The sequence below is a fragment of the Durio zibethinus genome, chromosome 26, assembly GCF_047325235.1.
Source record: "Durio zibethinus cultivar Kanyao isolate XHJ-2024 chromosome 26, ASM4732523v1, whole genome shotgun sequence".
NCBI lineage: Eukaryota > Viridiplantae > Streptophyta > Magnoliopsida > Malvales > Malvaceae > Durio > Durio zibethinus.
The window spans coordinates 6,255,142-6,282,550 of NC_143187.1; the positions used below are offsets into that span (position 1 = coordinate 6,255,142).

The 27,409-nt window shown below is 29.5% G+C and overlaps 1 protein-coding gene and 2 long non-coding RNA genes across 16 annotated transcripts; all 3 read right to left on the reverse strand.

Annotated features, from left to right (window-relative positions):
• Nucleotides 1–322: 322 nt before the first annotated feature.
• On the reverse strand, nucleotides 323–10,092 carry LOC111274730 (phosphoinositide phosphatase SAC2-like). 14 transcript variants are annotated; one of them, XM_089755328.1, is made up of 17 exons: nucleotides 9,657–10,092; nucleotides 8,762–8,841; nucleotides 8,368–8,572; nucleotides 8,120–8,285; nucleotides 7,223–7,394; nucleotides 6,937–7,013; nucleotides 6,459–6,646; nucleotides 6,260–6,357; nucleotides 6,021–6,154; nucleotides 5,796–5,921; nucleotides 5,095–5,443; nucleotides 4,658–4,779; nucleotides 4,341–4,421; nucleotides 3,741–3,914; nucleotides 3,295–3,468; nucleotides 1,161–1,251; nucleotides 323–822 (listed from the first exon to the last, which is right to left on the reverse strand). In XM_089755328.1, exons 3-17 carry the CDS (start codon nucleotides 8,561–8,563, stop codon nucleotides 700–702), a joined length of 2,271 nt encoding a protein of 756 aa, XP_089611454.1. In that variant the 5' UTR covers nucleotides 8,564–8,572; nucleotides 8,762–8,841; nucleotides 9,657–10,092; the 3' UTR covers nucleotides 323–699. The 14 variants fall into 14 exon arrangements, with proteins under 14 accessions (XP_089611454.1, XP_089611453.1, XP_089611452.1 ...); XM_089755327.1 differs by having other exon boundaries at nucleotides 4,308–4,421; XM_089755326.1 differs by having other exon boundaries at nucleotides 7,223–7,445.
• Nucleotides 10,093–19,754: 9,662 nt separating this feature from the next.
• Nucleotides 19,755–21,180, reverse strand: LOC149511276 (uncharacterized). The gene is made up of 3 exons (XR_016334293.1): nucleotides 20,941–21,180; nucleotides 20,583–20,841; nucleotides 19,755–20,500 (listed from the first exon to the last, which is right to left on the reverse strand). It is a non-coding gene; the product is annotated as an uncharacterized LOC149511276 (long non-coding RNA).
• A 541-nt stretch (nucleotides 21,181–21,721) lies between these two features.
• On the reverse strand, nucleotides 21,722–22,595 carry LOC149511277 (uncharacterized). Its single transcript, XR_016334207.1, has 2 exons — nucleotides 22,338–22,595; nucleotides 21,722–22,157 (listed from the first exon to the last, which is right to left on the reverse strand). It is a non-coding gene; the product is annotated as an uncharacterized LOC149511277 (long non-coding RNA).
• Nucleotides 22,596–27,409: the final 4,814 nt, after the last annotated feature.

Below are 27,409 nucleotides of genomic sequence, written 5' to 3' on the forward strand. Positions count from 1 at the left end.
ATATTACAATTTTATCACATTCTTGCCTTGCCCTTAATATATGAAAATGGTTTCTTTCTTAACTTTCAAAGTTTCTAATTCAAATCTATTCTTGGTTCTGGAGAGTGAATCAAGGAGGATTACTACCTAGTGCTCAGCCAACCGATTCATCATATTCAGAAGGAAGCAAATAAACCACTAAAAGGGGGGAAAATGTCTTGAAATTTCGGATTTTTTTTTATTTTTTGGTATCTAAATCTGAATTCCCAACCTCTGACTGGTGGTGGTAAATCCTGAAAACTGAAATCCAGAACATGATGGGATATGAATGTAGAAATGCTACTTCCAAAAAAAGCTATTAATAAAAGGAAATACAAGGATGCCAATAATTTCAAGGGCTCTTGAGGCATTATCTATTTATGAAATATTTACAGGGTTGAAAGCTATGGTGTTTCGAATCTTGGTAGATAGAGGTGGTCAGAGCTCCAAAATCAAATTAGTTATGTACCGTTTCTGCTTGCTTCCTCCGTGACATTCCTACCAAGGATTTCATGATTAAGCAAATGCTGTCAGTATTACATGAGCTGAAAATTACTTTTCCTTGGCAGAAGCCGCAACTCTTCTTTCTCAGCCGATCTCTATCGTTTTTATTCTGAAATGAACTCCCATCCTTCGGATGGGTTCAATTTGATTGTAGTCGGAACATATTTTATCATGTAGTTACTTCGAAGCATACTTCATCGGAATAAGCATGTCTCCATGCGTTACCCAATCCACAAAGCTCTCAGAAAATTCATCCAGAATACCATCACAGGTGAGTTCAGATGCAGTTCGGTCCCCTCCCTAAACAAACAAACAAACAAACCGAAAAAAAAAAAAAAAACAGATTGTTTTCAACTAATGGCATGGGAAAATCAAACGGATGAAGAAAAAGAAAAAAAAAAAAAAAAAGGTATGATGTATAAGGAATACAACTCAAATATTAGCAACTCTAAGCTTAGTTAAGATAAAAATATTGTCTTTATATACTGCCCAGCAGACGTGTGCTTTGATTTCAAGGACAGAATCTTCTCTTTGGTGGGGGTGGGGTGGTTAGGACACAAATAAGTAGGATGAATGGATGATGGACAGTTCATCTCAGTTACAGTTGTTAATCAATTATAAAACGACAAATTACTAACCTTTATGCTTGAACCAGACTCACTTGGAGATGTGGTCATATAATTTTTTAGTTCAGCACCAATATTTTCGGAGGATAAGCCCATGGTAGACCTGCAAGAAATGATACAGACTCATCTATGAGATTTCAGCAATCAAATGCAATTTTTGCAACTACAAGTAAATTTAGAGAAGTTTCAGACAGCAAGAATGGAGAGACATATATTCCCTGCAAACACTGCAGAAACTATCTTTTCACCACAATCAACATTATCATACTGACATTACTACAACAAAATCCAACTTCCATTCCATTTTTCCCTTTTCAACTCTGTCTTTAATTTCATTCTGTTTTAAGTTCAGAGGAAGATGATGTTCCAAAGGTTGCAGACATTCTATTCTAGTTTGGAAAGCTTGTACCTGTAGAAATTTTCATTTTTCTAAAGTACTTTTCCACCTCAAAGGGAGATGGCAAAATGCTTATTGTCTTATTTCTTCATTCAAGTTGACAAAATTGGTATAAATTGTGTTTATTTAAAGGGCTTTTCTAAATACACCATCAAATTTTCTCCATCCACCTTCAAAATTTTCTTCCAAAAATACCCACTTACCAAATACCAGTTTTAACTTTTAGTAAATGATAAAAAAACCCTTAATAGCTTATACACCCCAAAACCACCTCATATTTCTCGAAAATGGATTTTCAAAAATTATATTGTGTTCTCAAAAATAAATTTCCGAGAAAGTAATATAATTTCAGAAATGAATTACCGAGAACAAATATAACTCTCGGAAATCCATTTCCAGGAATATTTTGAGTTTTCGAAAATGAATTTCCAAGAGTCATTCTATACTCTCCAAAATCCGCTTTCGAGAATACATAAAAATTTTTTTAAATATATATTTAATTATAAACTCTTGATAATGAAAAAATCGAGATATCTAATCTTTGGACCACTGAAAAAAGTCATCAACAGACTGGCAAATTCAGCAATAAAGACCGGTGGCCGAAAGATTAGATACTATCTGATTTGCCAGTTTACTAATGACATTGTCAGTATCAATGTTCTATAGAGTATTCAAGCTCGAACTAACATGCATGCAAATACATGAGTCAAGAATGTGCCCATTCCTATTTGATCATATGTGCGAATGAAAGAGACATGTTCGTTTTCAAGTATGTATGGGCATAAAGATGTTTTTGTCCTAAGCTTAGAAAACCAAAAACTCCATTTTGGCCATGCAAAACAAAAAAATAGTGTTCTCAATTTTTTGGAAGCTCTACCTAAAGAACAAGTTTATGTCATGCATGTTAAGAACATCGATTTCAATTTCATTCACACACACATGATCAAGTAAATGAGTTCATAAGCATATGATTAAGGTTTTTTAGTGATTAAAAGTAAAATCGAGCTTCTCGGAAACACATATCCGATGAGCCTCAAATATTCTCGGATATCCATTTCCAAGAAAACTCAAGGCTTATTGAAAATGAATATTTGAGAACTTTTGAGTTTTCTCATAAATGAATATCCAATAAGCCTTTAAGCTTTTCAGAAATGGATTTTCAAGAATCCTCAAAGCTTCTCGGATGCCCATTTTCGAGAAACTTCAAAGCTTCTCGAATATTCATTTTTGAAAAGCTCGATTTCAAAAAGTGAACAGAGAAGAAGAGAGAAAGGGTAGGAATGAAAAATAAAAAGTGAGGGATAGACTGTATTTAGTAGAAATAGGAAATTAAGTTTTGAATTTGGGATGTATTTAGAAGTAAGGTGTATATAGTAATAAATGGAGTGTAAATAAAATTCGCCATATATTTAAAAGTTAATGCAATTGTTCTAAAATGTAGATGTAAAATAAGGACCTACAAGTGAATGTATAAGTTATCACTCCTGGTGGGTCTTGGTCAATAGTATAATGACAAAACCATGAGACTCTTTTTGCCTTCCTTTCTCTCTCTCTTCCTCTATTTAATAACAAACTGAAAAGTAAGTAGTTGGAAGGCTGTGCTCAAATTAACTTTTGTTGGTGATGGTAATGGCTGGGAATGGAAATAATTAGTAGTTGGCACAATGATCATTGATTATAGAGAAAAACATTAACTGGAAAGTTATCTTCTTTTTTAAAGTAACGATTACAGAGGGTGACTTTAACTACCTGTCATATATATCATCGTCACATGAATTTCCTGATGAAGAAAGCCAGTCCATATCAAAATTGGTGCAATTACATTCATCCCCGTTTTCATCATAACATATACGATTACTTTCAAGAAAATGGTCCTTCTCCATATCTCCGAAAAGCTGCCTGCAAGACATTCTTGGAGTAAACCTAGAAAACCAGCAAAAATTTGGTGAGACAGCAGTTGAAATCTCTGAATCAGTTTAAAATTATTTTAATGAAGGTGATTTATTATCATAGTTCCTTGGTACAACCGCAGAAAGATTTCAAAATTTAAGTTGTCGGCACCTTTAGGATGAAACCTTGCTATAAACTTCTAGCAAGAACTACAATCTCAACAGAAATTTTAAACCAATAGCTACTCTTTTATTATATCAACCATTAAGATAATAAACTTGGAAAACAAAAAAGTTGGTACACACCTGGAATAAGGAATTTCACAAGTTGGCATCTCTGGAGTGGACTCTGAAAGACCATGGGTAGCTCCTTCTCTATTTTCAGACAAAGGCTGACAGTGTCCAACATTTGAAGCAGCCATGGGAGAGTCAGTTCCACAAAGAATGTTGCCATCAGACAGTGACCTTTTAAAAGATGGCCTACAGATATTTGAAAGTGACCTCATTAGCTGTTTTTGCAAGAAAGGTTAGATTTACCATATTAAACTGGGATCACAAAACAGCAGGTCAAAAATATTTATGACCTATCCCATAACAAACAGATGAAAGAATATTGATATTATTATTATTTAAGAGCAGCATTCTCTTCCTGATTGGTTCAAATCCAAAAATTGTGTAGTTTTGAAAACAATCGTTGTGATAAAATCATAAAAGTTATGAGACTTACACAGTATATAGAAACATTAGAATATTGCTTAATATCTGCATATTATATCTAGAACTAGGATTATTTCGCAATATATAGTCTCAAAAAATTCCTTGGAACTAGAAATTTGGTACAACAGGTATTTTCAATTCGGACACTCGAAATACCTAGCATTCTCATTAAAAAGATTAGGACCATGCCTTCCAATGCTATAGTGTTGGTCTGAATCCAATTCCCAGAGTGCTGGTTTACCCTGTTGTGGCTGAAAGTGACCCAAGAACCTGCAAAGAATGATAACAAATTCTAGGAGTGTTATCCACCACCATCCTTATGCACTAAGAGAGCATTTGGTATTATGAGGTAGTGCAATGGGACTTCCCATCGCACCAGACCCTCCATGCTACCAAACACACCCTAGGTATAATATATCAAGAACTGCAATTTGCACAACACTAAAAGCATTTCCTGTCATAAGGTACAAAAGGCATATAAAGAATAAGGCTTGTTTTTATCTTACAAATTAATGGCACTTTGCTTCTCTGCATCCATGTATGCATTGCTATAGTAACGTTGCAAAGTTCTAAAGAACTCCTGGGACTGAGTTGCTGCTTTCCATTGACCCCTCCTTTGGCAAAATATCTGTTTAACATGATCGATGCAGATTAATAAGTACTCAGGACCTAATAATTTAAGTTTTCAGTACAAGCAAAAGCAGAGAATGATCTATGGCTCTGAAGCCAAACTAGTAAGCTCTCTTGTCATGATACTTGGCCAGCCACTCCATGTTATTACCACAAGGTTTAAAAGTTTACTCTGCCATCTTAAAACAATAAAAGTTAATTTGATAGCCATGGATGGAACATTTATTAAATTTGAAAAAGAAAATTGTTTTGTATTTTCATCAGTTTCTTTTGGGATGACACGAAAGCTCCCTAAATCTCTAAGAAGGATTACTTTGTTGTGTGCTGCAGAGCCACCATATTGTAGGGCAAGTGTGTCACCCATTGTTTCATAAACTCCCATTAAATCTTCGGCCAAAGGACCATTTTGATCAATAATTTGGGATTCTGTGAACCCCATAGCATGGAGCTGGCGTCCAATAGCCATCAATCCATATGCATATTGAGCAACATTAGTGCGATCTAGACAGTCGATGCAGTTGGTTCTAAGGACTCCAGTTTGAAACATGGGGGGTTTTACATTCTCAGTAGAATTATGTTTATCACTACCAACATCCGTTTCCAACTTCTCAACATCATCAATTTTTTCAAAAGGGATCCGAGCCGAGCACTCATCATTTTGCCTGCAATAGATTTGCAAGCAAAGTAGAAAAAAGTAGTTAACATGAATAATTAGCAAAAGCACCAGCAAAACAAATCAACAAAAACTACATTTATGATCAACCTAAAAGGTTATATTTTTCAATGAAAAAGCAAATGCAAGAGAGCACAAATAGCACTGTAGGTTACACATGCATATACGATGTGCATTCTAGCATAATTACAAGTTGAGATACCCTTCAATCAAACAATAGTAGCAAAAGAGAATAGGAATTTTACATATTTATATTTGAAAAAAATATTTAACTTATAACAAAGAAGAAAGACAGAATACAGCATCATGAAAATATGATCAAATCAATATATGAAACTTACACTAAGCAAGATAAATTCAACAACCCCTCCGGTCTACAATTTGGTGTTACTTGCCAGTAAAAGATGCCTGTTAAGTTTAATGCATAATCAGCCACTCTGGCTAGAAGTGCCAAGACATTTGCAGCTCTGCAGAAAATGATCAAGCCCCATTAAGTCAACCATCCTTTAAAAGATTAGTAAGCAAGAATTTTGCATAAGCAAGCAAAGAAGGGGACAAAGAAGTACTTTCTGGAGTGTCTGTTTAGGTCCCAATGAAGAAACCTCAGGCGGTTCTCCTTGGATAAACTTTTATTGATAAATCTGATGGCATTAGCAAACTCTGCACGAAGAATAGTTTCCCGAGGTTTCTTCTCCCACCTCTGTCAATCACCAGAATAGAAAGCAGAATGAATCAGGAAACCATTGCAGATAGAAGAACATCACAAAGTTTATGGAAACTAACAAATTATCAGCACAAGGCCTACCTTTATCAAATTCAATATGATTATTGGATTTCCATATCTCCTTACAAGGTTTTCAAAATGTAGTTTTGTGGCCTCATAATTTGGATCCTTCTTTGATACTGGAAACAGAGGTGAAATTAGGAAAATCTACAGTAGTTACCATCAAGAACTACAGATTTATGGCTCTCAGTGTGTTTATTTAACAATAAAGAATTCATACATATGATGTCAGGTTTCAAATTCAAGCGTGAAGTTTCCTGGGACCAGAAAAGTGGGATAGAGCCTCTATTCTGGACAACAGAACTTATTTGTGTGGGGCATCCTTCAGGAACATCTTCAAACACAATTTGTTCTGTCTCAACATCATTTGCTACTCTACCTTTCTCGTTCACACCACGTTTTAAATATCTGAGCCATAGAAGAGAAATAACTAAAGTGAGTCATTTTTGAATCAAGATCGGCAACAAAAGTAAGTTAAAAAAAGTTTGTTTATAATATGACAGAAGCATGCAATCACAAATTAGAACTCAAAATTAAGCAAAGAAAACATAGAACTAGGTGAAATCACAAAGCATTTGACAACGGAAACTAGCACAAAGCTAATTTTCCTAATGAATTATGGGCCAAATGAAATTGTTAAGGGCGGTTCTAACTAGTCCAGCAGACATTTCAATCAGTAGCTTGTAAAACATCTAAACCTCGTTCCAGCATAATGTCGAGAACGTCTTGCAATGAGAGTTAACTTAACATCCCTGCCAGACACAGAAAGTTTGACCTGGATATCAAAGTCGAAAACAACAAATGTTAGATGAAAACTTTAAAACCATTCTTCTAAAGTAACATGTTTCAAGCAAAAACCAGATATAGAAACTGAGAGAAGATAATATAGTTACTTCAACTTAACCATCTTCCTGCAAATCCTTACCTCCCTTTTCACCTATCACAAAAGTTAATGAATAGGAAGAAGCCTAAAATGTATCATACCTGCTTGAAAAAGCCATATACCAATGCAACTGTCCACAGAGTATTCTTGAGATTATTCCGGATTCCTCGAGTCAAGAACTCATTCCAGACAAACATTGTTTCATAGTGTACTAGTCCTGTCTCATTCTTACATAAATTTCTTTGAAGACTATGCATGGCATTATATGAATAGCTGAAAAAGAAATCCTTGGTAAGATCCACTGTGCAGAGAAGCTTCTTGTATCTACGTCAACAAGCAAAAAGAAGAAAGAAAGAAACGGCAAGCCACGTTAACGCATGTCTAGTTACTATTTGATGAATAGAAAAACAAATAGAAATTAAAAAAACTGCTTCAACTATAAATTTTAACCAGGAAATAAAAGAGAAAGATAGTAATTTTCCCCCAGAAACCCTGATGATACCTTGTCTCATTCAACATGTTAAACTAACATCACACAGCAATGAAGTTGGCCCCTGTACATATGCAGGAAATAAACTGGCAATAGCCTCTACAAATGATATTAACTAAGAGATGCAACATTAAAGAGGCGAAAGCTGACTTAATTGGTTCAACATGAAATAAAAGAACAAAAAACTAAAAAAAGAGGAATGTATTCAATCAGAAGAAGAGCTTTAGATAAGTTCAAATTGCACGAGCCCATGTCAACAATATAACATGAAGGGTGTATCAACAAATATAGTACAGAGATTACCTCTACACCATGGAACTCTTCTACTTTAAAAAGAGAACTCTAAAACTCAAAGAGAACATAAATTAATAGAAAAGATAAAAAACCACAACACAACACAATTTCGTCTAAATACAAATGGACAATGAATACTTTCAGTGCTAATGTCATATGTCTGCTTATAAGTACCAAGTACATATTACATTTACATGCAGAATTGACAAAAGACCTTTTTTCATTCATAGAATAAGCCATATTGGATTGGACAGGAGAATTGGGAATTCGAATCATCTCGCTCTTGGTAATGGCATAGATAGTATGGCCACAAATTGCACCAATCTTCCTTCTTTTTGTGATCAGCAGCATGTAATAAGGTCCCAAAAATTTTACAAACCCTAAATTAGCAGGGAGAAAATCATTAGCTTATACTAAAAATGACTGAGAAGAAAGGTGAAGAACCTGACAGATATTACATACCAATGATTCCATAACAAGCTGTAACAAATTTAAGTCCACCTGTGGACCTGTTTCCTTCATGTATCCGTCCTAACAGATCACAGTATTCAATTTCTGAATATGTTGTAGAATCTTCAAGAATGGTTAGTTCAGATGGGTCTAATCGATCAATCTTTAGTACCCTCCAAAGAGTTCTGTTCTTGTCTCTTCCAAGCATATAAAAGTTCTATTGCACACCAAGAATACACAAATGTTGCATTAATATTGTCTAATGAAGACCAAAACTACATAATTATCAGCTCAAAGAAATTTGGGGGGCAAAGGAAAGAGATATAAAAACAAAAGCAGCTCTACTATTTCTATAAGCATCATATGGAAAAAGAGGAAAAAGATGACAAGTTATCTGATAACGTACTACTTGCTCTGAGCATACGGACAATTTTCTATATCATGCAAGCAGAAAGTTTGTGTAGCTTCCAAGCACATTAACAATCACTGCCCAAAATCTCAGGAGTAATTAACCGACTTTATAAGATAAAAAACAGTCAAATACTTCATAGGAGACGATTGCAGTTAAAGAGTACTGTACACACACAAAAATCCAAACAAAGAAACCTACAATCATGAGCCTATTTATTAGGTGAAGACTTCATCTTGTTAAGTTGAATTAGAATACTAAAAAGTTCTATTGGTGGATATAGAAAGAATTCTGAAATGCAAATTCAACCAAACCACTGCCGATAATAACAAGCAGAAATTTTGACAAACAGAATTTAAACTGCAGAATTAAACTTTATATTCCGAATTAAAACCAGTTCCATACGCATTCAAAAGCCAAAAAAATCTGAGTCAACCTCACAAAATACTATATCAGAAATAACTAAATCAAGATTTCGTGAATTATTTCATATGCAAAAGAAATTATGCATCCATTGGTAAATATTTCAAACTTCATTTAAAAATAATTCCATTATCACGCTACCCATGGGGAAAAACAGAGCAAATCACAAAGCAGCTTTCAAAGCTAAAGCTAAAAATCATCATATACGCTCAAATTAAAAAAAAAAAAAAATAGAAAGAATCTGGACAAAAGAAATCTCCACAAAATGAAATTTAAACAGCCAGAAAAAGGAGGAAAAAAACCAAAAAAAAAAAAAATTGGAGAAGAGCTTTAGCGTAATAAACATATATGCAAATCAAAACTAACAACTCAAAATCCTTAAACCAAACCTGTCCACACGTAAACATATACACAAGCCTACGAATACATGTACAAAAACGTGTGTATATACGAGTGAGAAAAAAAATACCGAGCGAGTCTCGTAGAGTCTGAACTTCTGCAAATAACAAGGATTCGGGTCGGGGACACCATCAGTGCAATTCTCGGCTGCCATTAGCTTTTCGGATCTCAGTTTCCCCGAGCCTCAAAGCTCGGGTTCAAGACACAGATCACCGAAAAAACCGCAAAAAAAAATATATAGAACAAGAAAAATTATCTCGCTTTACAAAATTCAAACAATATATACCATAAAAACACAGAAAAATAAGAATAAAAAACGCCTCACAACTCGGTGATTCAAACTGGAAAAACCAGCTGAAAAAGAAAAAAGAGAAAAAATATATAAGATTAAATGAAAGGGGGAATTAATATGCGAGAAAACGGCTCGTTTTTCAGAAATAGGAAGAGAGAGATCGAGAACGAAAAGCAGAGGAGAAAGGCACACAGCTAATGGAGACGGGAACCACAAAAGGAGTAAAAAAAAAAAAAAGAATTTATATGAAACTAAATATTTTTATTTCAAAAATAAAAAACTTTGCGATATAGCCGTGTTTTAAATTTTACTTTTCCAGTACAAAAGATAAGAATAGAGGAGGCTTATCAACAGTAACTTCCGTTTCGATTTTGGTTTTCCTCTTTGATTTAATTACGGCGGTTAATGATTGTTTGACGAGTTATGAGTCGGACATATAATATTTTTTCATTATGACTCGGTTGAATGGGTCCAGGTAACAGATCTAGTTTATCTCAGCTGTAATTTTTTTAATGATAAGACACGCTTATGTTAAAGTTATAATTTTACAATAAAATAATAATTTTAATTTTAATTTTATGTAATAAAATTCGGGGATTTATTTTTATTTTTAAGTAGAGTTTAAATGCTTATTTATATTATGTATATTGTATACACAACTATCACTTTTAATTTCTTATACGACATTAATTTTTTTCTTTTCGTATCTTATTGAAAATGATTTAACTAATTTTAATAAGGTATAAATAAATATTGTTTCGAAATAAAAAGTAATTCCCTGCCAAATTTGGTAATATAAATTTCCTAAAAGTCAATTGTTTCGGCTATAAAAGTCCCTGTGTGCATAATTAAACAGTAGATTTGGGCAACCAACAAGTTTTGCTTGGAATTTATCACAATCATTAGCGCGTTTTGATTGCCATTTTTCAACGGTCCTGATAAAAAAAGGGACAATTTAATTCAATAGCCGTATCGTATACTCTAGTCTTACCACGTGAACCTGTCCTTTGTTTCGTTTAATGACTCGGTGTGGTTCCGAGTCAACTCAGGCTTGGGTTTTTTTTTTCCCCCATAAAATGTCCATGTTTCTTGGCATCTTCGTCTTGATGGATTGGTTGTATATATTTTATTTTTTCCACTGGTCATATAGGTGGGTCCAATCTTCAATAATTGTTTCACTTATGAAACGAAATTATTATAAAATTAGGAAAAAAATAATGATATTCTCATGAGTAAGAATATGCTAATGTGCCATTCCTTGTTGATCAACTGATATTATGGTTTATATAATATATTTTTCTAATTATGGGAATTACAGAGATATCCACCTGGATTTTCTTTTTTTTGGATTATGATTTTCTAAGCTTTTTGCCACCACAATTTTGCTGGGCTTAATTAGGATGCTTGGACGCATGCCGTATTTAATTTTCGATCATTCAAATTAAAATTTTAATATTTTATTAATAGATTAACTTTTACCTAATTTGTTTGCATAATCATTAATTCCAAAAAGAAAACTATTAAAAATTTAGTAATCTTTTATTTCCTTTTCATTATTTTGGTTTTGAACCAGAGGAATTGTAGAGGTGTAGCTTTCTTACTTTGCCAAGTTGATAAGCATGAAATTAATGGGCATTTTTTAAAGTTGGTAATTGATTGAGTCAACTCTAAGATAGATGGCATTTTTTTAAGCTGGTAATTGATTAACTTGTTGATTTTTCATATTTTAATGGTCTTTATATTTAGGTCAACAATTAAGAAATAAATTTATTCAAAAACAAATGAAGAAATCAATAATCAATAAACATTCCTCCTGTTCAAAAACAAATTAATTGGAAAAACTTATTTTCTGTTTTATTACAAGTTAGTAAATTAGAAAAGTCAAAATTGTTGTTCGGATGGTAAAAAAAATAATTTCTTTTTTCTTATGGATTAAAATTCGATTTTTGTGAGAATTAGAGTAAATTTCAGTATTGGTTATTGAACTTTAACTAAAATCTCATTAAAGTTACTAAATTTTAATTTATTTCAATAAATTTACTAAACTTTGTAATCTATATTAAATTTATTCACTTTAACACGTTTCATAAAAAAAATTGATGAAAAAATATATATTAGCCACATAAACCATCAAATGTTCTAGTTTTTACTCTGATATCTCAAAATAATCATGGTCAATACAAATTCTGACTATGATTTTGATGTTATCACTTATTTGATATTCACATTATTATTATTTTTTTATTTCAATATGAGAAGGTGAATAAATTTAATCCAATTAATAAATTTTAATGATCTAATAAGGATAAATTAAAGTTTAATGATCTAAATAATATTTTGGATAAATTCATTGATCAATCACGAAATTTACTCAAACAATATAAAGAGAATAAAATTTTTAAATATACTAAATCAATATAAAAAATTAAAAAAAATGATTAGACCAAAATAATTTATGAGATCCATATTATAATAAAAAATAATAATTAAAAATATGACGAAAGAAATTTTATAAAACTAAAAAAAATCATGAAAAGTGATTGCCTCACCAACCAGTTGACTCTTAAAATAGTGGGCGAGACAAATTGGTCGTAGAGGTGAGGAACTCGTCATATAAAACTCTATCAATCGACATTGCCAGCGGTGGCCGGTGGGGTCCCTATCCCATTTTCTGGTTTTTTCTTCCATGGTTTCCAAGGCCAAGGCTTGGTGTATGCTAGAAAAACAACGGAAACATCTATCAGATTGCAGCAGAGTTCCCACCATCTTTCGTGGTAAGTTTATGTATTTTCATGGTTTCGAATTAAATTAATAATCTATTTTATTACTTATAAAAAATAAATATTTGCTGTAATAAATGTCAAATTACAAATCTAATAGATAAAATCAAATTTAAAACTTAATACCTAATTAATCAAAAGTCAAGACAATAGAAATAAATAAACGATTCAATCACGATCGAAATGGAACTTCATGGTGAAAATATTGTATTGACAAAAGGAACGCAATAAGAGTGCAAATTCAAAGTCCAAATAACATTTAAATAATTTACTAATCTGTTAATGGGAGTAATAAACAAGTAGTAGAACAGTATTTGAAACGCCATTTAAAAAAAAAAACTACTAAACTGAGAAGAAATGGAACATATTTTTGTGTTTCATAATAATCAATTGGGAAATCATCATTAAATAAAAAAATAATTAGTTTAATAGAGAAAAGACATGTGCAAAACACTCACCCACCTAGCAGAAGCGAATGGCTCGTGATTGTGCATGAAAATTAAAGAATCCTAACATGGGGTTAGCTGTTTCCTCCATCACCACTCAATCAACCCCACCTTTCTTTCTTTTTTTCTGAGAAGAAAAACGTTATTTTCAGGTTTTCTTCACACTTCTTTTTTAATTTAAAAAAAAAGTAGAAAATTTATTTCTTATTTTTAAATTAATCACCAAGAGAAAAAAAAATAAAAAAAGTTGACCGTGAAATTAAATAGACTATCGAAAGCGAAGCTCGATGACGATTGGACGATTGGACGATTGGAGATAGATGACCATTTCAACGTGGCAAAGATCACTGGCGTAGCTGGAGACAGCTAGCCGTATGACGTGGTAAAACGTGGACGTTTCATCCTCCTTATCAGACACGTGAAATGTGCACGGTTTGTTTGGCGTACTACTCTGTCCCCATTTCCATTTGTTGTCTTGAGCCGACGGTCACGTCAGGTGTCCAGCATGTGATTGGTTAAGAGTTGAAAGAAATATTGCAGCAGGGGATCCAAGGTCCAAGGGAGCATGTGCTTGGTCGGGCTGTTCTCGCAGGTCTTACAGGTCGCTTGCGCACTCGCTTTCATTTCTATGTTTTTATTTTATTTTTAAGTTAAAATATATTATTGGTTTTTTAATTATAATTATATTTCAAAATAATTATTTAATTATTAAAATTTTAAATTTAGGTACAAAATTTTAAATAATTTTTTTATCATCCAAGTATTAATATTAAATATATTGATACGATATTAATATATTAATTATCCGATATTATGTGATATTATTATTTTATTTGATATATCATATTATATTATTAATATAATATTATAATTTAAAAAAAAAATTTACTAACATAATAATATTGCGTGGTAACTGACAATTGAAGTGATTTTATAACATCAGCTCACCATAGAAAGTAACAGTTAGATAACAAAAAAATATATTTAAATTTTAGTGATTAAATTTAAAATTTTAAAAGTTTGTAATCATTTTAAAAGTATTATCATAATTAAGTGATCAATAAGTTAATTCACTTTTATTTTTTATATTGAAAATTAAAATTTCTTTATAATATATGAAAACATTTATTATCAACTGATGTTGATTAAAGTGACAATAGAATTTGTTTATTTTTAAATTTTTTATAATTCAAAGATTTATCATCATAATTTTTCATGAATTCATTAAATTCAACATAAAAAAAATTACTTAAACCAATAAAAAATTATTAAACAAAACTAAAAAATTCTTTATCACTAAAAATATTTGGTCCCGCAGAATATGTTCATTATCATGTATCCCATTGCAAGATAAGGAATTCTTTTTGGATTTTGATGGAATCATTTCTATTATTGTTGAAATATTTATCATCATAATATAGCAGTCGATGGATTTACAACTATAATTTTAACTTTTTCTTACATGAATTAAGACTTAATTAGGTTCATTCGTAAAAGAATTAAAAATATAACTTAGTTAGGTATGAGGAATTGGGATAAGATGGTATTAATGAAAATTTCAAGGCTAAAATTTAATTTAGGAAGTTTGATCTTCGTATTCATCTTTTTAAGCGCTGTTGACGAAAATTTTTGAATAAGACTAGTTGGCATGTTTCAATTGATGAAAATTTCATTTTTAATGCATGTATATTTGTGTTTCAATTACATAAATCTACAATAAAGCAATATTATTCATATTAAGTGCAAAAAAAAAAAAATTATTCATATTGAATGGTTACATATGTAGAAAAAGTTAAGAAATAAGAATTACTATTCCTTTGTTTAAAAAATAATAATTACTATTACTCTTATTGACGTTATTGGGTAAAAAACAATTTATTTATTGTTAATTTTCCTTAAATAGCTTTTTAAATGGGTTTATAAAGGGAAAACAAGAAGTTCATTTAACTCCATCACGTGCTTTGGAGGCCCATTTACGTAGAGTCATATGTGTAGTTTATTCATGGATTAGGTTAAACCGTATCAAATCCGGTTAATATTTTAATAACTTTTTTTCAATGTTTTGTCCTATTTGATTTGTCAAGTTAAAACAATTCAAAAATTTTAAAATATATATTAAAATATTAAAAAATATATTTTAAAATTAAAATTATATAAATTTATTTTTTATTAATTAAATAATATTTTGAGTTAGGCTGGATTCAAACTTAAAAAATCTTGTTCAAATCCTAATTCTAAACCAGTAAACAAATCTAGTTATGTTTTTCTAGTTAAATATCGTGAGCTTTACTCTTAACTTGCTATAATGGCATGAATTTGAAACATACCTTTAAGACATCAATTTTGATATACAGTTATTTACCGACTACACTGAATTAGGGCATATTTATTTGCAAAAAGCCATGGAGGTAAAGGCCAAAAATGAAAACTATGGGACCAAGATACGCGGCTTTTTTTTAATCGGAGAGGGTAAAAATCGGCGTGTTTTTGTTTTTTTTTTTTTGTCCAACAAAAATGACATGTTTTTCACGTTTTACAAAATTTTCATTTTTCACTTGAAAAACTGTAGTTGGTACTCTTTATGTTATTATATAACATAATTGCATAGTTGGACACGTAATTTATTCAACAAATACGACTAAGTGGGAATAATGGGCAAACGTCCTTTCTCAAAAGGAAGTGAATAGTTATTTATCGAACTGGCGATTTGTTGGATGTGCAATAAAAATTTCCAATAATGTTATGAGAATTATTTTATTAATTAAGATTTTATTTAATATATAAAATTATAATAAAATATGATAAAATAATTTTATAAATAAGATTAAATTAAATAATATTATTTTATTTTATATTTGATGTGTATAAATATTAAGATAAGATAATTTTTTTATTTATCAAAATTATTATTTTTTAAAGTTTATATAATTAAAATTATTAATATAATTTTTTAAAATATAATATGATATATAAGTTTAGTCCATGAATTAGAAATAATCATATTTATTTTGGGATGATTGAATCATTTTATACAAAAAATATAATAATCCTTATTGTAATATTATTCATTTCAATTAAATACAAACTAAATATAATATAAAATGATCATTTTATTATCTTATCTATTATCCTATACTAATTAAATATGACCTAAATGCTTAAAAATTTAATTATAAAATGTAATTATAACATGATAAAAAAAATTTTTATTGCATTTGATAATTTAAAAATGATATAATGACACGATATAAAATAATATACAAATATAAAAATGATATGATTTAATATTTTAATAAAAATTATATATGTATTCAATAAAAATGAAAAAATACTTTATACTTTTTAAATTGATACAAATTAAATATGTAATTTTTATATAAAATAATATAAATATATGAATTATTAATATTTTATTTGATACAAATACATAAATTGTAAGTGTTAAAGGAACTTTTAATATTTCTTGATTATATTTAAGGGGTATTTAGTTTTAAAAATTTTAGATTTCAAGATAAAAAGTAATTATAAGATAAATGTAAATTCCTAATAATAGATGATTTTTTTTGTCATTGAAATGTTATATCCCTATATTTGATTTACGAAATCTCATATTACGTAATAAAATTTTGTTATTATAATATATTTCATTATATGTTTATAATAACGTTAAAAACTACATTTTTATAAATATAAATGCAATCTGTAATAAATAAATATAAGTAAAAAACAATGTTTTTATTATACAATAAATTAAAAATTACGTTTTTCTTATATAAATGTTATATTTATAACAAATATTACGTTTCTATGAAAATAAACATATTATTTAAAGATAAATAATCACTACGTTTTTTAACTAAACGATTACATTTAATTAAAGATGAAGTTTCTAGGAAAAAAAAAAGTAATTTTTGACTTTAATCGAAGACTATACTTATACATATATAAATGTAGTCTTTGATTAAAGACTACGTTTATACGACACTTTTGGTTTGTTCTTGAACATGTATCAGCTGCATATGTTGCCAAGAACCCAAAGTCTGATAGAGTTTTCAATTTATCTTGTAGTACGGGCTTTAAGCTGTGGCGATCTCAAGAAACCTCCAATAAGTGCACGAATTCTCTTTTGAGGATTACCATTCATTTGAAATATGGAATATTAGCCAAGTAACTCTCAGATAGATTTGGGATAAACAGGAATAAAGATGTTGCCATGGTTCTGTAAAACCACCTTGTTCACGTAGGGATCAGTGGAAGCAATGATGGGTGTTCTCAATATGTGTGTTTTGAACCATCCCCATGCCTGGAAAGAGACCTAAAAATTAAAACAATATATAAGCAAAGTTAGCAAAGGTTTTTTCTTTTTTGGCTTTATTGCTTGCAGGGTAGTTTAAAGAGTTATTTTATTGCTTTGTTTTGTTGTTTAGCTTCATTGATTGAAGTCCAGAGTCCTAAGCGGAGATAAAGATATGGGGTTTATGGTATTTGTCATATAACAAAGATGAGGTTTCTTATATGGAAAACATGATTTTTATTTTTTAAAAATATTATGTTTTTATATAAAAAAATGTAATTTTAATAATAAATATTACATTTTTATATAAAAAATATAGTTAAAAGTATTAAAAATATTATATTAATTATTATATTTTCAATATAAAAATATCTATTTTATTCAATTGATCTATTGTATTCCATATATAAAACACATAGTACTTTATAACATAAAAAAATTAAAAATTTATTATTAAGATCAAATATGAGATAAAATTATTATTTTTTTTAAATCTTACAAATTTACAAGAATAAATGAATTTCTAATTTTGGGATATTTGAGTTCTGTTAAAAATCTTAAATTATTTTCAAAAATCAGATATCATAAACCAAATATGAAAATTACATTAAAAAAATAAAATTTTATATAAAAAAATAATTTTTTTTGAACCAAACGTGCTTTTAAATTTAGATTTGCAATCTTTTAGAGAGAGAAAGAGCAATAATTGAGAACGTGGAATTAAAAACCTAAAGTATGAAAAATTTCAAACATAACTTTCTAATGATTCTAATTTAATAATAGAATAATCTAATTTTGCTTTTATTATATTGGGTTGGGTAACTTTATTTATTTCCTAGAATATATCCTCATCTTCTTTTCAAAATGCTCCGCCAATAAAGTCATATTCCCTTTTCGCAATTTGTGGCAAAAGCTCCGCCACTTCATTTCCATCTCCACGTCTTATCTTTTTGCATACGTAGCTACAAAATTGGTCTTTCATGTGGAAAATATTGCTGCCTGTTTTCCCTTATGGCCACTAATCATTGCGAACCAATAATTACTTTAAACAATTGTCCTCTTGTCCAAAGTCTTTCTCTACTTTCTTACTATGCTTTCATTGGCATTTGGATGGTTATGCTTATCATACCTGCCAAGAAAAATTAAGGGTTGTTTCGTGTTTGCTCACACGCTATTGTCCATTGACGCTTGTTGTTGTTGCTTTCACTCTCCAACCTTCATAATAATAATAATTTTTTTAATAATACGATCACGAGTGTTTTTAAATTTTAGTTAGAATTTAATATTTTATTTGAATAATTTAAAAAATTGATTTTTTTATATCAAATTGATACATTCATAATTTTATTTAAAATTTTTTTTATCAAAATCAAATTCTGATTAATAAGAAAATAGTGAAATATAATTGTGATTAATTTTATAAGTGCCAAAATTTTTATTAAGTAATTTAAATTGACAATTTCATTTTTTGTTTGATTATTTCTAATTTAACAATAAAATCTTTATAACAATATCAAGTGCATCAAAAATCATTATTGTTTGATTTTAGATTCCATTTGTTTTACGAAAAGTAACTTTCAAAAAATAATTTTTATATTTTTAGGTATTTGTTTAGTAAAAAATTGATTGGTTAACGAAAAATAACTTACTAATAAATAGAAAATGATGATTTTTTTTAGAAATTGTCTTATAAATTTGAAAAAAACTATTTTTTTTGAAAAAAATAATTTATGAGTAAAATCATTTATCAATATTTTTAACATAATTTTACTTATAAATAATATTATATTAACAAATAATATTATAATATATTAATAATAATATATTATTAATATAACATATTAATAAATATTATTAATAAATAATATATTAATATATTAATAAATAATATAAAAATAATAAATAGTTTTATTTAAAGTAATTTTTATATTAACATAATATTTTAATATTAAATATTATTATTAAAATATAATTATTTTTAATATTAATAATTTTAATAATAAATAATTTCAATATATTTTAATAATAAATAATTTTTAATATTTTAGTAGTTATATTAATATTATTTGAAAAAAACAAAATTTTCAAAAAGCAACCAAATAATTAAAAATATTTTTTATTAACTCATTCAAATAATAAAAAATATTTTTCAATTTAAAAAATATAAACATTTTTTAAAAATTATTTTTCAAAAATTATTTTCTGTAAAATAATCGCAACTTTACAAGTCAAAATACCTTAAATTTTTACAAAACCTTTATTTACATTAACTACCTGAATTGCCCAAATTTTATATTTAAACAGAGAATAATAGGAATGGGTTTCATTCTTTTCCTGTCTTTGACATTACCTTTTACCACAATGGCTAGCGCACTGTTGTCGATTGAACAAGGAGAATATGGTTCGGATTTCTTCTTTTGTTAGATCCTTACAGCCTATGCAATGAACAGGTCAGGTCCCAAAATTTTTTGGCTCTTATAAACTAATTTGGTTAGTAAACAAAACAACAGAAATAAATCTAGCTAGCTAGGATAAGTAACATAAATAGATTTGGGTCAGCTCTGCTCAGCATGAAGTTAATTTTTAGATTTGCCCTTGCCGGGCTTGTTAGGTAGTATAAGAGGTCTGAATATAATTGGTGATACAATAATATATTATAAGGAAGGATTTGAAAGATTTTTGAAATGAAGACCTTAGGAATTGAAAACCTTTCATTGGTTTTTACTGACCAACAACTACCCAACTTGGTCTTTGTTCAATTTTCAGAATATGGGCTTAGAATATTGGATTTGAATATGGGTTGCGGTCAATCAGGTTTTGGGGTTTAGCTGATCTCAGTTTTTTGTAATCTTGCGCATCGGTCCTACCGAAAACAACGATTTAGTTGATTGGGGTCGATCAGGATATACATTACCACTTACGACAAACAATGGTCCTATTTGAATGTGGAGGTACAGATCGCTGTTAACCTTATTATGATTACGGTGAGCAACATCTTGGATCTGGGCAATCATCACTATTATCGCTAATTGTGCAATTCGCTGCCTTAAGTTCCTCGGAACATGCTCGCTTCTTTTGCTTCAACCCTTTAGAAAAGAAATACTGCATTTTGAGATCAATAATATACAATTAATTTCAAAGCGTTTATAAGTTATAATATGGAATGTTATATGTAAACACGTACTACAAGCCTCTGGCCTCTGAACTCTTTCGTACTGCTTTGAAGTAATCGAGCATTGCATACTCAAAATCTCTTTTTCACTTTAGTTCTTTCATCGCTTTCTCAAGTTTGTCATTGTGTTTCTTTGCCAATTCTGAGAGTTTATCGTCACACTTATCAGGATTGTCGATATCTCTTTCAGCTTTCTCATGGGGAAGGCAACCGAGAGGGGCCCTAAATTCTGGAACTCAAATTTCGTTCCTCCTAGCTCATCATGTATTTTCTTCGAATGAAATGATAAAATTCAACAAGGAAAATCAATGTCATTATTTATGTTGTTGAAGTAGATTTCATCAAGGAACTCAATAGTTTAGTAACTTACCGTGACAACTTCCATTATTTTCTTAGTCACATTGTCTACGAGTTCGTCTGGTTCGGCAACAGTACATAATCATGCTTGCCTGTGGAAAACAAATAAGCAAAAGTTCGATTGTAATCCCTTTTTTGGAAGTTGATATTCGTTGTTGCAAGTGTCTTGAAGTCATTATACATTTATGCTGCTCAATCGTTTGTGAAAACCAGAAAAGTCTTGCTGCAATATTAATTCCAAGAAAATGAAATTAAATACTAATATTGGTCTGTTTTTAATTTTTAGCTTTGTTCTAGTTCTAATAAAAATGACGACAGAGGAAAGCCTAAATTACCGAGAAGTCGTCGTTCTTTGTAAGAACTCCAGCTCCGAGGATGGCAAAGTTTGCCCCATCCTGAAAGCTTGGTCGCTGCTGATTCTTGTAACTATAATATGGTGGTGGGCTACGCATTCTTAAAAATTCAGTTGATAAAGCTCAAATATATACTGTAGATTCTTCGTTTTGTTCACGGTTTAAAATTCATTTTATTTATTTTTTCAGTAATGAAAAAAAAACTTGTAATTGGCTGGAAGATTGATAAGGTTGAGTTGAACTACTATCCTCAAATGATAATTCAATTTGAATGAAAATGATTTTTATTCAGTTTCAATATGGTGAAAAGATAAATATGATTTGAGGATTTTAATCACACGGAAAACTCCATTCAACAGAGGGAATTATATTACAAAAAAACATGCAAGCACACACAAAGAAGGACATGGCAATACTAAGAGCAAAATAGAGAATCACACAGAAAACAACAGCACACACAGCGAGAATTACACAGAAAAATAAGTGTCCAGAAGAGAAAATACAGAGAAAAACCCGGCAACAATTACATAGAAAACAACACCGCCATTGTTGAAAACCTTTTCCTCCATCCGAGCCACCACTTCACCACCAAAATCCAACACCATTGTTGTTGAAACTCAAACCCAACCACAATTCCAGCTACAACCTAATTCCTTGCAAACCAACTTCCAGAAAGCAAAAATCTAAAGTTTCAACAAGCCATTAACAGTACATTTCCAACAATCTTAACCACCTGAAAATTTTCAGACTCCACAATAAACAACAGCAGCAGCAGAACCAAAAAGCACGCATCAAAACATCAAAACAGACGCTACAATCGCCCTCCACATAACCCAATTCTGCCATCATCATCAACCTCTTGCCAAGTATCCATTAACTGTCAGTAGACCAAGAAAAAAAAAGCAAAACCAAGTCAGAAACAAAAGAACTAGAAACAGAAAAAGAAAAAAGGAGAAAAGAAAGGACGTCTTCCTGGGTTTAGTTTGGTTCTCTTCAAGACGTTTTTGGAGCTTCAAAATTTGTAACGAGGCAGCCAAGGGTCTGAGGAACAACATACCTTGGAGCTTCAAGTCACTGGAGTGCGATTTTCGAAATCCCGTACCTATATCCAAGACCAGGGGACCTAGACAAACTCGTGGAGACCTTTTGAAAATCTTTTGGTTTTCGGCAGACGGTCGACACACGGCGGTGTGTGGCGCTGCCGGGATCTGGAAACCCTTGAAGTTTCCGGCCTGAGTTTATCCTGCTAATGAGAGATTAGAGAAGCAGAGCTAAATTTTTAGTGAGAGAGAAGAAACTGAAAAATGAAGAGAACAGCTTTGAAAAAGGGATTTTATAGTGGCTTTAAATTGCTGTCGTTTTGAGGTTAAAAGGAACCAGGTTCTTTTTAACCCCCTTTGAAGACTTGCGCGTTGACCCACTAGGCGATCTGACCTAGCCGTGCTCCACCAACAACCTACTTCATTATCCAGCAGCGCTGTGAAGCCGAGCCTCTAACCGAGATGTCCAACCAAATTTGTTTCTGAAGCCGAGCCGTAGCAAGCACCTAGCCGAGCCACAATTTGTTTTTGGTATTTTCTTTACATTTTTATTTATTAATTTGTTAATTTATTTTCTTATTTTTAGTTTATTTTTAAAATATTCTTGCATGATTAAATTTAAAAAAAAATGGGAAGAAATTATTTTAGAAGAAATAATTAAAAAAATTATAAAATAAAAACTCTAATAAAATTTTGAGGATTAATACTAATTATAGAATGATGAAATTTTTAAAAATTACAAATAATTAATTTTTATAAAATTTATAAGTGAGAAATTTTTTTAAAATTTAATCTAAATGGAGAAAAATTTTAGATAAAATTTTAATAATAATAATTAACATTTATTTTTAATTTTAAAAAATAATATAAAATATAAATTTAATAAAAATTTAGGAATGAATTAATAATTATTCAAATATGAAATTCTTAAAAATTTTAAATGTTAGATTTTTAAAAAAAATTTTAGGTGAAAAATTTCTCTAAATTTAATCCAAAAGGTAAAATAATTTAGATGAATTTTAATAAAAGTAATTATATTTTTTTAAATAAAAAATTTTAAAAATAAAAATAAAAAATAAAACTTAAAAATTTAGATGAAAATATTTAATAATTATCTAAGGATGAAATTTTAAAAAAAATCATAAATAGTTAAATTTTCATAAAATTTCTCGATGAAAAGTTTATCTTCTAAATTCAACACAAATGTTGGAAAAATTTAAATAAGACTTAAAAAAAATATTGTCATATTATTTTCTTTTCAAAAATTAAAAAATTAATAAAATTTTAGATTCTAAATTTAACCTAAATGATGAAAAATTAAGAAATAAAAATTATAAAGCAAAAAAAATAATTTTCAAAAATGGAATTCTTAGTAATTATAAATTGATGATTATTTAAGAGATTTTTAAGTAAAGAAATATTTTTAATTTTTGTCCAAATTGTGAAAAAATTAGATATATTTTTAATAAAAGAAAAATTTTAAAAATGATTAAATTTTTTCTATGACGAAGTCTTTTTAATAAAATAAATGAGATTCTTAAATATTTTTAAAAATTTTGTTAGATTGATGAAAAATTTTAAAAATTATTTTTAATATTAAATATAAAACAATTAGAATTAAGGTTTTAAGATAATTTAAAATTAAATGATATCGTCTTTTATGATGGACATTATAAGGGTGTTATAACCTTATAACTGAATTCTCAAATTTAGTTTTATTTAAAAGGTTAAAACGAGAAACTCTTAATCAAATTTAATATTTCTTTAAAAAGATAAATTTAGTAGTTGATCAATTACATTTTAATAAAAAATTGATGATAATTTTTAAAATTATGTCTAATTTTATATATATATATATATGTTATTCCGTATGTTGTAAAATCGAGTCAAAATCACCTAATTAACCTAAAAAACAAGAGTAGAGATTGTTACGAAGAAAATCAATGACGATCAATCCGTCAGAAAAGTTTCTTTTGGGTTTCAATAACAGAATTTCAGATGGAAATTTGAGAATAGTCGCAGTTTTTTCCTCGCCCAGTAACGCAAGGCTATAGCAGCTGAGTGGGCTGAGAAGGGTGTGATGCTCACACATAAGCTGATTAGATAAAAGAAAATTATAACTCGGACTTGCCATTACTAACATTGGTGTATTGGTAGTAGTGCTTCTCCTTCCTTTCTTTTCCTTTCTGATCCGTTGCTTATCTCTCACTCTCTCCCTCTCTCTCAAACAGGTTTAATTTCTGGGTCCAATTCGTCTGAAACTGAGATTTTTGTCTGAGTTTGAACACCAAGGAGACAAGACAGCTGATTAGTATCAATAAGATCTGTTCGTTGTATGTATGTATGTTGTGTAATTTTTGTAGTACGATTACGATATGAAGTTTGAGAGTCTAACGGCCACCATGCATTGCCTTATGTTACTATAGATTCTATCCTTTGTTCGTGTCTTCCATCAGCAGATATACTACAGTTATCCTTTTGTTTGTCTGAAATTAATTGGTGATGTCCTTTTCTTCCTGTCTCTCTTGTACGTTTGTCTTTACGAGTCTCTAACACAAACATGGCCGAGATATTAATATACATCTCTAACCTTAATTATGAGAAAGCAGCTGGGTATTTGTCTGTCATCAAGGTATAGATGTTGCATTTTATTTTTATCTATGTGATCTTGAGATACGTTCTAAATGTTCCAAAATTTTACAGCATTTGATTTGATTTATAGCACTGAAATTCTGTGGAGGCAAGGCGAGTGTATTAAGTCAGATATTATTGTAACGATTTTTGAGCCGCTCGATAAAATTTAAAATAAAAATAGAATTGTTATTATTATTTTTTGTTAGGTGCGATGATCAATTATTAAAATAGATTTTTTTAATAAAATATTAAAATTTATTAAAGAGATAATTTTAGAATATATGTAATAGTTTGAATTCGAGAGTCAGTTACGTGTGAAAAAAGATTAATACTCCCATAACATCCATTTAAAATAATACCAATTAATTACGTGTTATCTTTTGATTTTGATAAAAAAAGGTATCTCATTTTCGGTGTTTGTAAAATAATTTTCTTGATTTTTTATTTATAAAAAATATTTATTTATTTATTATTATTGTTTCATTTTTATTTCAAAAAAATAAATTAAAATCTTTTTATTGAAATAATTCTTAAAATATTTCAGTTTATTGATAATATTAGAAGAACTTTTTCTCACCTAGAAATTTCTTAGACATCACTTATTGAAATACCTTAAAATCCCACCATGGAAGCTTAAATTTACCTTTCGTAAAAAATTATGCCATCCATGCAATGTAAATGATAATAAGTTAATGCACACATTTTATTTTTATTTAAAAATTTTATAAATTAATTTTTTTTATTTTTTTAATTTTTAATTGAAGTTTTGAAGAAAAAGGAATTTTATTATATTAAAATTTTTCTATAGATATTTCAATACACTGATAATATTAAAAAAAATCTTCTCACCTAAGGATTTCATAAAGTATCACTACTCAAAATACTTTTAGAATCTCATCATTGGATAAAAGTTTTTTTTTCTTAATAAATTAATTAATTTTAGTTTTTTTTTAACAAAATTTTTTTTATTTTATTGAAATTTTTTTTATAAATACTCCAATACATTGGTAGTATTTAAAAAAAATATTTTCACCTAGAGATTTCATGGGCATCGCTATTTGAAGTACCTTTGAATCTCATCATCGGATAAAAATTTTTTTTTCTTATTTTTTATTAATTTATAAGATTTTATTTTAAAGTTAATATAAAAACTTTTATAATATATTTTATTAATTAATATTATAAAACAATAAAAATTTATTTTGATAAATTTAAATATTTTTACATACATAAATATTAATAATAATTATTAAAATAACAAAAATAATATTTAAAAAAATCAAAAAATTCAAAAAAAAAAAAATTTACCTGAACCAAATCGGTCAACGTTGATTCGACGGTCTGGTCACCTTCAGCGGTTTAGGGCTAGTCCGGGTTAGTTCGGTTGGACTGGTTAAAAGCTAAAGGAGATGCGAGTCAACGGGTCAGATGTGTAGACCCCGAGTCGAGTCATGGGTTGACGCACGGATCCCTAAGGGCTTAAAACGACGTTGTTTTAACCGTTTAATGAAATGGCGTCATTTTGGGTTTCAGCTTTCTATAAATGCCAAAAATTTTTTTTACATTTTCTCTTCTTCCCCTCTCTCTCTACACTCTTAGACTGTCTCTCTCTAGAATGGTCGGCCCGTCACCGTCTGTCGTTTCGATCGTTGATCGTCGGTCGTCGGCACCGTCGTCAACAGCCTAAAAATCTTAAAAATTATTAAAAATTCTTCTTCTCCCCCTGAGCATAAATCTGAGCTTGGTTTCACCCGAAAGTATCCAAAATGGCCTAGATCTGCTTTCAAAATTTCGGCCAAACTTTTTTTTGACTTTTTTTTTTCTTTGTGCAGGGGCTCTTGGCTGGGTTCTTTGTTTCAGGGGATTGAGTTTTTGTGTTTATTTTTTTTTTGCAGAGTTTTTTTGTTCTTGGGCAGCATCCCCTCCTCCTTTTTGATTCGGTCAGGAGCTCTGTTTATAGAGCTCCGGCAGTGCTCTGTGCTTGAGGGAATGACACAGGGCTAGGCATGGGGATGCAAGCATGAGTCTCATATTTCTTTTATTTTTTTTGTCATTTTCGACAGTAGTAGGGCATGATGATTATGAGCCTATATGAGGGTAGTGAACAGAGTATGCATGACTAGAGGGTAAGGTATGGTGACCAATGTGATGGGTGATCAGAGGTAGGGTATGGTGGCTAGTGGTGTCGAACAAGGCACCACTGCCATCCCCCATTTTTGTTTTTTTTCAATTTATTTTTTTGTATTTTTGTATTTTTTTTGTATTTTATATTTTTATTTAATTTAATAAAACAAAGAAAATAAAAGGCAGGCTTGGCTTAAAAAACAAAATGGGCTTCGAGCCCAATCGAAATTAGACTTTAGGGCTATTCGAATTGAAATTGGACTTGAAGCCCAGTTGAATTGAAATCTCTGTAGTCCAGTTAAAATGAAATCAGATATCGACCTTATAGCTC

What these genes read in the sequence shown, in the direction of transcription:
- LOC111274730 (XM_022859611.2), bottom strand. Translation starts at nt 9,740, where the DNA reads ATGGCAGCCGAGAATTGCACTGATGGTGTCCCCGACCCGAATCCTTGT. An exon ending in TATATGGCTTTTTCAAGCAG is followed by an intron (nt 7,014 to 7,222) that starts GTATGATACATT and finishes TTTGATATCCAG; the next exon opens with GTCAAACTTTCTGTGTCTGG. An exon ending in GACGATGATATATATGACAG is followed by an intron (nt 1,252 to 3,294) that starts GTAGTTAAAGTC and finishes CATTTCTTGCAG; the next exon opens with GTCTACCATGGGCTTATCCT.